This window comes from Limulus polyphemus, unplaced genomic scaffold (genome assembly GCF_000517525.1).
Source record: "Limulus polyphemus unplaced genomic scaffold, Limulus_polyphemus-2.1.2 Scaffold4054, whole genome shotgun sequence".
Lineage (NCBI taxonomy): Eukaryota > Metazoa > Arthropoda > Merostomata > Xiphosura > Limulidae > Limulus > Limulus polyphemus.
Genome location: NW_013669664.1, coordinates 37,262 through 53,687, shown reverse-complemented (window position 1 = coordinate 53,687; position 16,426 = coordinate 37,262). Strand labels below are relative to the sequence as shown.

Below are 16,426 nucleotides of genomic sequence, written 5' to 3'. Positions count from 1 at the left end.
CTAGACAAAAGTGAAAAAAAAGGTGTGTGTGTGTTTCAAAAAAAAAAAAAAAACTATGTTAAAATCCCAGCTTTTTTACCAAATTAAGAAACTAAATTTCTTTCCTTGGTTATTACTGTTCTGTTCAATGTTTGTTTAGGTGTTTTAAGAAAGTATTATCAAAATAAAGTATAGTGGCATTTATCAAGCCACACAAACTTGTTACGTGGCGACACCTAACAACAAAGGACCGTTCTCAAGCCAAGTTTGGTGACATGACGAATATGTTTATGCAATTATGCCTGTTTTGTTATATCGAGTTCCAAGCCTGAACAGAAGATTTTAAACACATTTTGTAATGCTTTAAAACATGAATAATATTTAAAACTTCGATAGCATTTTAATACAAATCGCAACACACACACTTGATATGATTGTAGTTTATACAAGTAATCGAGCAACGAGAAATACCGCTGTTTAACAAATATTAGGTCATCAAGGAATTAGTGTCGCGTTTTGGAACACTTTCAAAGAAAACTAACCTCCTTAACGTCACGTCAGTGTAGCCTATATAATATGTAAAGTTTAGTATACTCTAATCCCTTAGTTTGGCACACGACGAGACACATATTCGGCATGTAATCCTGTTTGAATACAGGAAGGGGAACAACGCCTCTGTAGCCACAAAGAATATCAAAGAAGTTTATGGAAATGTTTTGAACGTTCGTAAGTGTCAACGATGGTTCAGCAAATTTCGTTCGGGTGGCTTTAGCTTTAAAAACTGTGATGGCAGGGGCCGGCATGCTGGAATTGATATTGATGGTCTGAAGACGCTTGTTGAGTCTAATCCAAGGCAACACACTCGTGAAATGGCCCTGAAATTGTATGTTTCTCATGAAACAATACGCAAACATCTAAGTAATGTGGAAAAACTCCATAAAGAAGATGTTTGGTTGCCTCGCGAACTCTCCGATGATCATCGTTTCCAACGTGTGAACGTTGCTTCGTTTCTTCTGGCGCGTAATGCGCGTGAACCATTTTTGGACAGAATTGTCACCGGTAATGAAAAATGGATTCTCTATGCAAATGTTAAACGCCAAAAGAATGGCTCAGTCCTAGATAAAAAAATACTTCCGATCCCAAAACCTGAACTTCATCCGCAGAAAGTGGTGCTTTGTATTTGGTGGGACATCAAAGGAGTAATTCATTTCGAACTTCTCAATCCACAGCGAACTGTCAATGCAGAGATCTATAGTCAGCAACTGGAATCTTTAAATCAAGCCCATCATCATAAACGCCCTTCACTCGTCAATCGGAAGGTGTTCTTCTCCACGACAATGCACCTCCACATGTGGCACGTTTGACGCAACACAAGATCATGGAGTTGGGTTGGAAAGTTCTCCCAAACCACCATATTCTCCAGATATGGCACCATCAGATTACCATCTTTTTCGTTCGCTGCAACACCATCTTAATGGGAAAACGTATGCAAATGTGGAAGGTGTTAAAGAGGACATCGACATGTTTTTTGCTTCAAAGCCAAGGGATGTATTTAATCAGGGCATTAACAACCTGATTCTAAGATGAAAAAAATATAATCGATAAGAATGGATACTATTTCATTTAATAAATGTTTTGATATACAAGTTCGGGTTTTTTCATCTAAAAAAAAAGCAACATTAATTTCTTGATGACCTAATACATACATGAAACTAAAAATCATAATTGATTAATATCGAGATCAATAATTGATTAATATCAGTTTTGATATTTTGAGTGCGTTTGTTCAATATTGTTCGTATTCTTTCTGAACCTTTTCTACAGTAGGGTTCGCTGTGTTTTAAATTAATAATAACAATATGTGATTATACTTTAAGTATGACTAAGGTATAAGTGAAATAGACTAGGAAGTATTGCTGTTATCTATGTTATTGCAAGTTATTGTTCTATAATAGACCAGGAAGCATGCCGTGCTCTACGTTATTGTAATGTATTTCTTGTTCTATAATAGACCAGGAAGACTTGCCGTGCTCTACGTTATTGTAATGTATTTCTTGTTCTATAACAGACCAGGAAGGCTTGCCGTGATCTACGTTATTGTAATGTATTTCTTGTTCTATAACAGACCAGGAAGGCTTGCCGTGCTCTACGTTATTGTAATGTATTTCTTGTTCTATAACAGACCAGGAAGGCTTGCCGTGCTCTACGTTATTGTAATGTATTTCTTGTTCTATAACTAGACCAGGAAGGCTTGCCGTGCTCTACGTTATTGTAATGAATTTCTTGTTCTATACTAGACCAGGAAGGCTTGCCGTGCTCTACGTTATTGTAATGTATTTCTTGTTCTATAACAGACCAGGAAGGCTTGCCGTGCTCTATGTTATTGTAATGTATTTCTTGTTCTATAATAGACCAGGAAGACTTGCCGTGCTCTACGTTATTGTAATGTATTTTTTTTCTCATAAGAAGCAATATATATTCCTGTGTTTGCAGCATTTTGTGTGAGATCTGTATATCAGAATATTTCTTAAGAAAATCTTATGATCAAATAGCATATATGCTGAGTAAAACTATTATGTATATTCTCAAAACATCAGAGCTGTGAACCTTCTTTTTGTGGTTGCCCATCTGTTTTCACTGATAGTATTATCTGGTGTTTCCTCTAGTCTGTTGTTTGCATTGTATCAAAGCAGGAACTGAGAATGTTGCTGAAATAATAATATTTTTAAATGGAGACATCGGTGACGGATCAGAGCTATGCTGTTCTCCGCTTCACTAGTCTTCAAATGTTGCTTATAAATACATGTGAAATAGCTTAATATTTCGTAACTTATAACTAGCCTCTGTAGCTTCACACATACAAAAGTAACTTTAGCTTCAGAAATACTTTCTTTGTTGTTGTTGTTTTTATATATATTATTAGTTTAGTCCTAAGGATGCAATTCCCACTGACGACTTCTGGGAGTAACACGCAGTTTTAAATAATATAATATGTATCAGTGACTAGCTCCATATATTTAGCATATAAAAACAAACTCATATTTTCAATAATTTACATATACATCTACAGATTGGCTTAATAAATAAAGTCTTTAGAAAGCACAACTACTTTCTGCATTGGCAAGTATGTAAGTCGCAGAACAGAAAACGTTCCCATTAGTTCTCTAGGATGCAGCAAGTTCCATAATTTACGAATTCAAATGTATGAAATCGTCTCGATATAAATATGTGCACATATATCTTGTATTAGTATTATCTTTATATTTGATACACTTCGTAAATACTATTGCAATTACAACATCTTTAAAGAGGATTTTATTACAAAGCCATTTACTCTTTGAATCTTTTTCAGTGTAAATTTATGATGCGGCTTGCTACTTTATAAAATCCCTTCATTTTCACGTGCGTTTTTTTTTCTTTGCATAATTAAACCTACAGACTTTAGGCAACAGATGGCGTTTCAGACTAAGATTTCCTATGTTGCCTTGACATTCAATGTTCACGAATGTAGACTTTTATAGCTTGTAAGGCAACTAAAGTGGTGTTATACAACCATTTTTAAGTGTGGCGAGGTATCCTGGTGCTGGTGTTCAAGGAAAATTACCTGTACCTATTGCATGAACGAAATAAGGGGGTGTTGAGCAGAACAAAGAATGATGCATGTAGTTGACCGTTGTGGTAACATAGAAAAAGGCACCAAACATGAATTCAATTAAGGTGGTCTTGCGTGGGTATAACAGACGCTGTTGTCTACAGTAGCTTCTAGAGTTATATATATGATTTTGATGTGGGTGTATGAACAAACAGTGAGGATACAATTCATTCTATTTACACACCTACTCAACTTCACCCCTCACAGAGAGAAATAATAATAAAAAAGTTAATTTCGGACATTCGCACAAAATTACACAAAGGCTATTTTTGCTACACGTCCTTAATTTTGAACTGATAAATTAAAGAGGAAGCCAACCAGACAACAGCACACGCCACCACCTATTGGGCTGTTATAATCGAAATGTTGAATTCGACTGTCACTTTTGGGCTTCAGAGTACGAATCGTGACTTTACAGCAATGGAACGTAAACCATGGATTCACAGTCCACCTGGCGACACACGACTGTAGAAAAAGAGTGATAGAATATTACCCAGTTCTTCACACTTGATCTATTACGTTCAGTGTTACTGTAGTAGCTTGGAATGATTTATTTCTTATTCACTAAATAACCTACTCGAGTGATATCCGAGTTCGCCGGCTCTAATTTTGAAGTAACAAAGTTTCTCAATATCGCCCACTGCCAACTTGCGAGTTACCCAAATAGAATACTAAGTCACCTTTATAAGCACCCACGATCCCAAAGTTGGATCCACAGTTTGACACTTACCACTGGACCGTGCTCAGCCCAACTTGGTTTGATCAGAAATTATTGATTAGTAATTAATCCTAAATTAAAATGGTAATATACCAAGACTTTTGTAACAGAAAATAATGAATCCTTAAGAGCCGCAATTATAAGCATACCTTTTAATGTAACTCCCCTCACCCCCCGAAAAAAGTCAATTTAAACTTTGTTCTGTCGATGAATAAAAGTGAATTTTTATTATGGTTTTTGGGATGTTGCACTGTTTATTGGTGCTTTGTTTCGTTATTGTAAAGAAAAGAATCCTGTCGATACGAATTTTGATATTCTACAGAAATATTTGTTAGTTCAAGGAATTTCAAGAACTTGGAGTGAAAGTAAACAATCTAATAAAATGTCGCCTGTATTGTCCTTGCTGTATCCAATGCGACGAGGTCTTTTGCCCAAAATCAGGGCTCACCAGGCAGGCTGAAATACGACAAACACTATAGTGGCTGAGACGCTATTTATATTATTAACTTACATGAAGAACATCTGTAACTATTTTTTATGAATCATTTACTAATCGGAATTAAAGTCATAGATAACTTTAATAGATATGGTGTTCTTTTATAGAATAATATCTGTAATAGATGATTAAGATATTAGATTAAGTATAAATTGTTTGTTATAATTATACAACCCTGGAACTTTTATTACTTCTGTTCGATTAACTTAAAGTGAAAAATGTTTTCCTCTGAAATCAATAAGGAATGACTAATCTAGGTTATTAACAACTAAAAGCTAATCGCCGAACAGGCACTTCTTCTTAGGTGTTCCGCCCGAAACCTCGAAGAAGTTACATTAGCTTTTGCTGTTTTTTCGAAATATGTAGATGATTACCGTGAAATTATAATGTTAATTTTGATCCCGGAATAACTCAAAAGTACAATATTTACCGCAAACATATTTGGTGGTATAATTATGAGACATACTTTTAAAATCAAGGGGCCAAGAAGTAAAACGTAATTAAATTAATTACTACATAGTAAACGTGCCTTACTTAGCAGCACAAAGAACTCGGAATAATTGAAAAAAAAAAAGCAAAATGTTGACCAAACACTTACAACAGGATAATTTTCACATGCTTAAATGTATATATATATTTTCACATACAAGCTGTTTTTCACTAGCCCTTTTTTTTTACGTCGCTAACCTGCATCGGAAGTGTTTCAATGTGTTTAAAACTTTTTTTGTTTGTATATAAGAATGAAAATTGAGACCGGACGGAATTCAAGCAAGACTTGCGAAGTTGTGACATTCGAAACGAAACACAGTAGCTGTTCCGAAAACACGGGTTGGAATTTCATCCGATCCCAGGTTTAGACTAATTCATAAAAATTGTAACAACATAGGACAGTATGCATTATGAAAGGAAATAGTGAAAGAGAGAGACTTCTTGAAATGATTCATGGTCAGAAAAATAATTAGGGGAAGAGATGTCATTAACCTTTAATGAGATTGTGGTTGCAATTTGTGAAGTGAGGGAATATTTGGGTGATTTATTGCATATTAGGGTTGAGATTTTAGTTGTTATACAGGATTATAATACAGTTTTATACTCCATTAGTTAATGTTTTTTGTTGTTTATATGTTTATATTTCATTCAGTTCTATTTTGACACAGAAAGACAGCTAAGTAAAACACATCAGATTTTTCCGGTTTCTAGATTTGCCTGTGACTTGGATTAACAAATTGTCAATTAACCATGTTTACTTTTATAAAAACTAGCTCAGGATGTCTAAATAGAAAGTTGTTATTTCTGTCAGAAGATTGAGAAATTGCTGATATGTGAAACCTAGGTTTTTATTATGTTACTGCATTTCTAGTATTGAAAACCAGGTTATCATTTGTTTAGCAAATTTATCTTTATTCAAACTTTTAGGAGTCAGTGCTTGGGCCTTTGCTTTATTTATTTTTATTTACATTAATGATATTGGTAAAGACATAATTAGCATTTTAGTAAAGTTTTGTAACTGCCTTGAATGAGAAATGCAAAAAAAATAACAGCAAATACACACACACACACACACACACACACACACACACACACACACACACACACACACACACACACACACACACACACACACACAAAACTGTGCAGAATCATTAGCATCTTTCATTCAAGGCAGTTACAAAATATCAAACCAAACATTATGTACAAAAATACTTGAATTGGAAGTGAAATTCTGAGCTAGAAGTTTTGATCAGGACAAGTTCCTTTCTATTCTCATCCAGGATAATGTAAAAATCATAAAGTTAATCAAAAAATTTAATAAAACATTTGCAGACCTTACGTAATTGATATGAAACATTTATTAAAGTTTAAAAAATATCAACATAAATAATTTGTGTTGTAAAAAATGTTTCTCGGTACATTTGTTAGGATAAAACGTGTAACTTTCCCTAGTAGTAGTAACTTATCCTTCAGACAAGAAAGCTAGTTTAGTTGTGGAAGAAAATTGTAGGTAGTTGATTGTATCTTAAAGTTGTGATGTTTGAGAGTAAAATATAACCCTGTGATTTCCTAATTTGGGTATGATTCCTGGTTAGTATTATATAACTAATTAAACCACTGTTGGTGTTTAGAATTAAAAGAAAAAAAAGTCAAAGCATTTTAACAAATGAAGTGTTTATGAACTAGTTTAAAGTATATTTTACTGTCATATAACTTGTTTAAACTGATATACTGAGATTTCTTCTGTTATCATTAGTTGATTTTGTTTAAATTATTACAACAACCTTGCTTTCTTTAGAGGTTATCAGCTGGTTACTTATAACTTAATACAATTTAAGCTTGTCTTATAATCAAACAATGTAACTTTTAAACTCACTTGGGAGTTTGTTGTGTTCTTTACTAAAAATTTTGTTAAATAAAGATTTTATTTTGCTTTTTAAATAAAGGAAGTCCTCTATTTTGTATAAGTAATTGTGTATGTGTGTCAAATAAGTTTCTGTTAAACTGATACATGTGAAGCTGGTCAGAAACTGTCAAATGTTATCTAATGATTAACATGTAATACATTTCTTGAGTGATGGGTCAGATGTTATTCTCTTAATTGTCAGAATTGAAAATAAAATAGATAGTAAATTTCTATTTTTTATGCATATTGTTTGAGTTTTTTCTGTTATTTTATAAATAAATAGTTATGAGAAAAAAACTTGATAAATTGTCCTTACTTTTCTCCCTCCAGACAGTTCAGATATTGTGGACTGTAAGTTAAAGCTGATCCTAGGACTGATATGGACCCTAATCTTGCACTACTCCATTTCCATGCCCATGTGGGAGGGCGAAGATGCAAACATACTTCTGGGCGAGAAAGGTGGACCTACTCCCAAACAGAGACTTTTAGGTTGGATTCAGAGCAAACTTCCAGATCTTCCAGTTCAGAACTTTACAACTGATTGGAAAGATGGAATTGCAGTGGGAGCATTAGTGGATGCCGTGGCACCAGGTAAACCTAAATTTATTAATAAGTTGCGTGCAGTTGTTTGTTTTTGTTTTAAGAAACTGTCCTTCTTCAGGCTTAATATGGAAATGGAATTAATGACAGTTGTATGTTTAAGAACTTCCATTCTTGTGTAAATGTATGAATCAAGACAAACAATATGCATTTAACAATGTGAAAATATATGGTAGATAAATAATATAGTAAAAGTTAAACAGTATGGTAGATAAATAATATAGTAAAAGTTAAACAGTATGGTAGATAAATAAGCTAAAGAGAAATAATAAGGAAAACAATCTTCAAACTGATTTTAACAACCATTTAAAAAAAAAATTTGTTTGTTTCAATAGGTTGTTTGTTACCTAATTGAAAAACCAGCTTATGTTTGTCTTTCTTTTTTGGTCCTACCGTGTTTGAATACCAGTACTTGAGAACAGTCATTTGAGTAAAATGTCTAGGTACTCGAGGGTTGTGATTTCTTGAAAATGTTCACTGAAGCGATCCTCTAGCCGGCATGAAGTTTTGCCAATGTGTAGTTTATTACATCTCAAGCATATATTCTTGTTGTCTGTAAAAGGTTGATTTATGTCCCCTTACTGATGTTCATGAATCAATAAAATTGTAAGTTATGCAAATAGGTTGATTGTTGCAGCATTTATTGTAATTAGGCTGGGTTAATGTGCTTTCAGTATTTTCTAATTTTGAGTGAACTAATACATTTTTGAGGTTTCGTTGATGTCTGGAGTAGGTTACAAAATATTTAACGTGATAGTGTTTTATATGCCTGTAATATTTCTACGATACTCTCAAGTGGAGCGTAAGTTATGTTTTAAGGTTTATCTGTTACATTTATTGTGGATATGTTTTCATTCTTTTATTTAAAATGTTACTGTTCATCGTAGCTTCTTTTATCACCAGTAGCAATCTCTCTCTTCTGGCATTTTTTGCTTTCTACTCAAGTATTGAATGCTGAAATTCCACTTTTTCATAATGTTGAAATGGCTTTCCACAAAAAATTAACAGTTAAAGTTTACATTAAGATGAAGTCTTTTTTTTTGTTTTTATTTTTGACATGATTAACAATGAATGCGTTATAATGGTGTAAAATGACCAGGCTGACAAAACATGAAAGCATTTTAGCTGAAACAAAAGCGACAAAATCACACTAAACATGTAAAATTCTTGTTCTTCATTTTTCTCTTAATTATTTCTTTAGAGATTTTTAGTCAAATGGTGTAAAAATGGTATTTCAGACCTATCTTTTGTCTGTCACGTATCAATGCTCAAAATTCCTTTCCTTCAATACCAGAATTCATTATATAAGCTGGGATTATGTAAGCCAAAGATATGGTACGGGTACTGAATAAAGATCATGATTTTTGGCACATGAAAGATAAGTCTAAAATGTTGCTGATCAGAAACTTGTAAAGGTGTAATTAAGAGGATTATAAAGTAAAAATACCTGCAGTCAAGTGTGACTTTATTACATTTGATGAATGTATTGTTTACACTAATGTATCGGTTTGTCCATTTACCAGAATTGCTTTATTTCAGTGATAATTTGTATATTGCAAATTATTATTAGGAGTAAAAAATTTAATTTATTAAGTGAATTGACATGTGCATTTATTCAGTAATGTAGCCATATTTAACAAAAAAAATAATAATGCTTTTGGTAACATTGGTGTTTGTGTATATTTATATAATATGGGTATTAATTATTAAATTAATTTTGTCACAAAACAACTAATTTTTTTCCTTTCCCAATTGATGTTCCGTGGGAAACTAATTTAGAATACTTTCAGTCTAAAAATCTTAGTTTTCAGGAATACTCAGTTTTAGTAGGTAATCGTTTTTTCATATTTGAAACAAAACTCTAATCTTAAACTTGGTGGATATGTTAACTTGAAACAAATTTAGAAACAGACAAAGTAAATTGAAAGTTTAAAAACTTCATTAAAAAAATAAAATAGAGTACATAATTTAACTGCTGGGCTGTCCAATATTATTAATTATTGTTTGCTTCTATTTTATTCCATAGGACTGTGTCCTGATTGGTCTGACTGGAGTCCAAACAATGCTTTGGGCAATGCTAGTGAAGCTATGAATCTTGCTGATGATTGGTTAGGTGTACCACAGGTTTGTCTATTTATTATAATGAATTATTCTGTGTTTTTATTGCTGAGCCATAAAAAAAGCATCCAACTTTAAAGCAGTTATATTGTCTAGCCTAATAATAGACAATTTTTAAGATTCAAGCAGAAATGTTTACTGGACAGACACAAAAATTGTAGGCTCATAGCAATTAGTTATCTTTTTTGTTATTTTTAATTTCGTGAATAAAATGTTTCCTATCTGAGGGAAAGGCAATACCAACTTCTTTTATGAAGTTTTCTTGATCATTGCTTTCTGTAGAAACCAACCAGTTTTATTTTGCATCTGTATGAGACAGTATAAGAGAGGGAAATATTTCTATACTATGTTGTCAGTGAGATATTAAATTAAAAATCATGTTTTCATGAATATCAACTTATTTGAATAGTTGTGAGTAAATTTCAACACATTAATTATTTTTCACAAATTATTACTTATTTATTTATCTATATATAATAAAATAAAACCAAATACTATCTTAAATAAAATTACATAGTGTTAGTTGATGGTAATTTTTACCTTTGTTTGTGTTTTCACAGCTGATCAAGCCAGAAGAGATGGTGAATCCCAACATAGATGAACTCTCGATGATGACCTATCTTTCTCAGTACCCCAATGCTAAACTCAAACCAGGGGCTCCTCTTCGACCTCGTACCAACCCCAACAGAATTAGATGTTATGGCCCAGGCATTGAACCCTCTGGTGTGGTTTGTGGTGCCCCCACTAACTTCACAGTGGAAACTTTCAGTGCTGGAAAAGGAGATATTGAAGTGTTTGTAGAAAATCCTAGTGGAATGTTAGAGCCTGTGAGTATATTGAATTTTGTGTTTGATATTTCTTTTTTTTTTTTGCATAGTACTTCATTTTGTCACTCACTGGAAAATAATTTGTGAATATAGTTAAGTAATTAGAATGGTGTAAAATGTGTTTAGGTGGTTCAAATGTTACTCTTTTCTTTTCTTTTTCCGGTACATGTATGTTTAATTTTTCATAAACAAAATGGAGCAGTACAAATATTGAAGTTCGGTAACTTATTTATACAGATTGTTTTTCTGATTTGGCTGGCTATTATATAAAAAGTGCATTTTTGAGAATCAAGCTAGCTTCATAGGAAAACAATATTGTATTCTATACCATAGATGGTTGATATGTGTATTAAAAAAACTTTTCATTTAAAACACAATACAAATAACCTTGTTTTGATCTGCATAGGTCATTCTTAGGTTAAGAATGGCTAGAGGAAAAGTGACCATTATTGATAATGTGCTGTGGGGATGATAATATTGATCAATAATGGTCACTTTTTCACTCATTTGTAACCTGATGATGACCTAACGAAGTCAATACATTAACTTGTATTGTGTCGTTAGATAAGTTTTTAATGCCAATATTGGCTGTTTCTTCTTTAGATTTACTTCAGGTGGTTTTTCTTGACATCATAATCATTATATTTTATAAAGATTTGATTAACTTTATTTAATTCTATATGAATTTACTGTTGTGATCTGACATTAAAAAAAAAAAAAAAAGCGTGATCAGAATAACTTTGATGGTTTACTCACTTTAACTTAACTCCAGTATTTTGAAATAGGAGAATTATACTTAAACATAACAAATGGGATACTGGATGAGTTACCTTTTTATGATGGAAATAATTTCAGTTATGTGTGAAGAGATATTATAGTGTATGACCACACTTAAAGTCTGAAGGCTTTTAACTCTTAAAAACTGGGTCATCATACCAGTGATGAACACAGCCTGATATCCAATTGTGTAACTTTGTGCTTAACAATATAAAGAAGTGCAGTGTGTTAACATTTTTAAGATATGGTAGCATAAGGCTACAATTTCTGATCCGGTAATTAAGTTTCTGTCATTTGTTTTCTTCATTTTAAATATGTAAACATTTTATTTTTAAAATTATTTTGAACAATCATCAGGTTTATTATTGAGAAAAGTTTGTGGTAAGGAGTTTAGGAGCATTCTTGTGTTTTTTAGATTTTAATTTATTTATAAAATGTTGTTGTTCATTACTTGCATAGGTTGAAGTCAAGTATAATAATGACCGTAGCAAAACTTACACTGTAACCTACACAGCTAGCATGGAAGGAACTCACAGAGTAAGTTTACATAATTTCACATCAAGCATTTTATGGTTTTAATTTGTTAATAGTATATGAATATTATAATAAATTGGAGCATGAACAACACAGTGGGTGAAAATGAATTTGTAGACTCCTCGTAATTCACATTATTTTACTTTTAACACAGGATCTCTACCTCAATCAGACTCCCCCTGACAACAAGGACTGGATGTAAAGAAATCAGATATTTATCTGATTTTGGTGAAATCTATATGGGAAGTAGCATACAATGTGATATGATGAATACAATTTAAAGTTTCCAAATTGGACAAAAGCTGACAGAGTTATGGCTGGCCACATCGCCAGCAAAATTTAATAACAGTACTCCTTGTGTTACTGATGGATCTGCTATGTGAACCTTCTTTGCCTGTTGTTCAATGTTTTTCAGACCAGAGCCTGCTTGTACAAGGTTCTGTGATGTCTGACTTGCAATCTGTGAAGTTGCTTTGTATGCAACTACAATCTGTTGTTGGTGGGGTACTCCTTAAGTATGTGTGTCTTGTTTGTTACATATGTATTGTTGGTGGGGGTACTCCTTAAGTATGTGTGTCTTGTTTGTTACATATGTATTGCTGGATGGGTATTCCATAAGTTTATTAAGGGAAACTGTCTATCAAGCTCATAGATGTTGTGGCAGCTCTCAAAAATAGATTTGGTTTAACGAGAACAGTAGTAATAGCAGTAATCGTAGCTCTCCACCAGATCAGAATATAAGGTACAAGGTCTCCAACTTCAAACAGACAATGAACAAAATTCAGATAATTTGAGTTAAGAATCAAACAAGAGTTAGTTTATGTCTGTGATCTTTGCTGATGAGGTCACACCAAAACCTTGTATCTCCTGGATTGCATATTTGGATACAAAAGATTAGACTTTCTAATGGTGCATGCAACAACTCCAAAAAAAAAAACAATTACCTGAATTTCTTGTTTCTTGCCCCAAACCACTTCTTCATTTCTGGTTGAAGGAGAGATCCTGTGTTAAAGACCTAATTTATGTACAAACTAACGATCAAGTAGAGGATATTAGTAACAACAAATCTGATGGGTTATGTATGTTTGTTTTAATTGTTTGGATAAATAAAACTTTTAGAATTATGTTTATAATTTAATTCAGTCAAAGCATAAAATGCAAGAAACTGTTAAAGAAGTTTAGGAATATCTGGAAACGCTGCTGTTTGAGTCCATTTGTGATACAGAACTTTAAACCTTTTGAAATAGTGTTTTTATTGTAATACCATCCAATAACAAAAAAAGTATTGATAATTATACTGTAAGTGGTGAACCAGTTGTGCTAATTAGACCTGGTTCTTGCCCAGCCAGTAAATTGTTTCAAGCACACAGTATCATCACCCCTAACAGAAGTAGCTATTCTCACAGGGCTGATGGATTACTTATAATTGAACCATTAAATTAAATTTAGGTGAAAGTTACCTTTGCTGGCAAAGAAGTGCCCAAAAGTCCCTTCCTTGTAACAGTTGAAGGTCATGCTGGTGACCCGAAGAAAGTGACTGCCTCTGGACCTGGACTTGAACCTAATGGTGTGATGGTTGGTCGACCTACTTACTTTGATGTGTTTACTAAAGGTAAAGCTAGTAATATAAATCTTAAGTTTATAAATTCTTATGTTAGAAAAGTAACAGTTAATACACTTAACGTATGATTTAAGTAAAGAATTCATAATTTAAAGTAATTAAAACGTTGTGTATCTTTATTTTTAGTCTAAGTTTTCAAACTATTAATAATGTTCTTTGAAAATATTTTGTAAGTTTATCATATGGTACATACATATGTCATACGTTTGGTTTAAATTACAAGTTTAATAATGGCTTAATGCAAAAAAAATGGAAACCTGATTTTGATAAACATGTATGGAACTAAACTTTTGTGTGCTTTACTACTCTATTAAAGAAAATTGTCTTTAGATTACAATTTGATTTTATTTTATTTTTTGCTAAGAAATGCTTTATTAGTTTGGAAGCTGGATTTCAACATCTACACATAGCTGCACTGATTTTTAAACTCTTTATCTATTACATTTATACTTGAATTGAGTTTAAATTCTGAATAAATTAACAGTGAATATTTAAACTTGGTCACCACATCAGTTTGAATGACTGTAATTACCATGTATCACTCCATGGTTGAAAACATTATCTGAGATCTTTGAACAAAAGAAAACTTTTGTCTCACTTATGGACCTTAGTAAGGTCTGTAGACAAAAAAACCTCTTCTCTCTTACTTATGAATGTTAGATAAGATCTCTAAACAAGAAACTCCTCTCTCATCTGTGGATAATTAACTAAGGTCTTCAAACAAAGGAAACTTTCTTGTTTCAATCATGTATGCTAGTTAAGTTCTCTAGACAAAACACACACACACACACGCACACGCTTTCTTCTGTCTCGCCCATAAACATCAAACAAAGATATTACATATAACAAAGTAGATATCTTACCTTGTACTTCAGCTCCACCTGTTAGCATCGTTTAGGGTGTTTGATGCAAAAATATAATAATACCCAAAAACATAACAATACTGTAAGTTACCTTCTATTAAAGACAAAAATTAAGGGTAGGTTGTAGTTTAATAATTTCCCTCTAGGAATTCGTATTGAATGATTTTCTCCCCTTTTTTTTTTAATATATATATTTTTTATATATATTACTCGTTTAAGGTTAATTTTTAAGTCTCTATTTACATGGTTATGGTTTGCAACTTTACACAATATTTTACTACCTTATCTCCCTAGATGCGGGTAGAGGGCAGGTAGAGGTCATCATTCTAGATCAGAGAGGTGACAGGACAACTGTTCCGTGGAGAGTAAGGAAGATTGATGAAGATGTTTATCGTTGTGAGTACGTCTGTCAGACAGTTGGTCTTCTATCCGTCAACATCTTCTTTGCTGGTCAGCTAATTCCCAATAGTCCCTTTGGAGTCAAAGTGTCACCAGGTAAAAAGTTCTTTCCTGTCTAGAAATAAACTGGAAAAAAGAAGTTTCTTTTAATTCAGCAGCTTTGGAGATTTGATTCTATAAAAATGATAATGGAACAGAAGATGCATTTGAATCTCGCACAAGTGTTAACTTAAATAAAAAAAGACTAGTAGTGTGAAGAAAAAACATCTTCAAACTAAAAATTATGATCTCGTTTCACAAACTAACTTACACCATCTCTCTTAAATAACTAACTAAATTATGCGAGTGATATTTGTGAACAAGTTTTGTAACCACAAACGAAAATAAGGTTATTCCATTCAAATATCATTATTTAGCTAATGACAAGAGTTGTAAATAAGTAATAACAAATTACTGGTTCACTAACATGTAAAATTTGTAAAGTCCAAAACAAACCTAAAAAATTTTCTATTTAAGGCTTAAAAAGTATTTGTTGTTCTTCAATGTTTACTGGTTGGTACTATAGACTAACAGATTTTGAACATTTGTTTTTTATTCATTCACTTACTTAAAAATTGAAATAATGTTTGTGAATAACTTGTATCACTCATTACATCTAACTTGGATGCGCTAATTGATTGAAAAAAGTCGAGCTTTAATACTTGTAATACCGGGGTTTAATTTTTAATTTAAAAACAACTGTAAACAACGATTAAGATTTTATAACAGACCATTCATGAAGATATCAAATCATCTTTGAATGAGTTCTTTTAAAAATAATATTTTCCTTAACATCTTGTTGTAAATCTGTTCCGTTCTGATCTGTTTAAAAAATTATGATTGTAGTTTGTGATGCAAGGAAAGTTCGTGTATCGGGAAGAGGCATCCAACCTCGAGGTATTCGTGTACGTGATATTGCAGACTTTAAGGTGTTTACTGAAGGTGCAGGTCAAGGTGATCTAGATGTGAAGGTGATTGGACCAGGTATGTCCAACATCATAGTTTCTTACTTTTATGCTTAAATACTCCTAATTATCTCTAACTACTTTTTTGTATATGTATTTGTACATTTGAATCCAATTGTATTTCACAATTTATTTTTTCAAAAGAGTTTTACTACAGTTGTTTATAGCGAATCTTGTACTCGGGCACATTGAAACAAGTGGAGACTGTTGTCTCGGGCCCTTGAGAGGAGGCTAAACGAATGATTTCTAGCTTAGTTGTGAGAAGTTTGTGAAGGTTTGCAACACACACACACACACACACACACACACACACACACACACACACACACACACACACACACACACTATATATAGTTATTTGTATGTAGTAATAAGTAAATTAAAATAGTAGTATTTAATTTAATATATAATAATATATATAGTATATATAATATAGTAGT

General features: G+C 32.4%; 1 protein-coding gene across 1 annotated transcript in view; it reads left to right on the top strand.

Moving 5' to 3' along the window:
• Positions 1-16,426, top strand: part of LOC106470512 (filamin-A-like) — a gene marked incomplete at its 3' end in the record, with an annotated part of 89,285 nt that overhangs the window by 46,855 nt on the left and 26,004 nt on the right. The window contains exons 3-9 of the mRNA XM_022399118.1: positions 7,574-7,834; positions 9,870-9,967; positions 10,522-10,788; positions 12,025-12,102; positions 13,549-13,711; positions 14,878-15,078; positions 15,868-16,005. Coding sequence (XP_022254826.1) covers positions 7,574-7,834; positions 9,870-9,967; positions 10,522-10,788; positions 12,025-12,102; positions 13,549-13,711; positions 14,878-15,078; positions 15,868-16,005 — 1,206 coding nt within the window. The remainder of the gene's footprint in view (positions 1-7,573; positions 7,835-9,869; positions 9,968-10,521; positions 10,789-12,024; positions 12,103-13,548; positions 13,712-14,877; positions 15,079-15,867; positions 16,006-16,426) is intronic.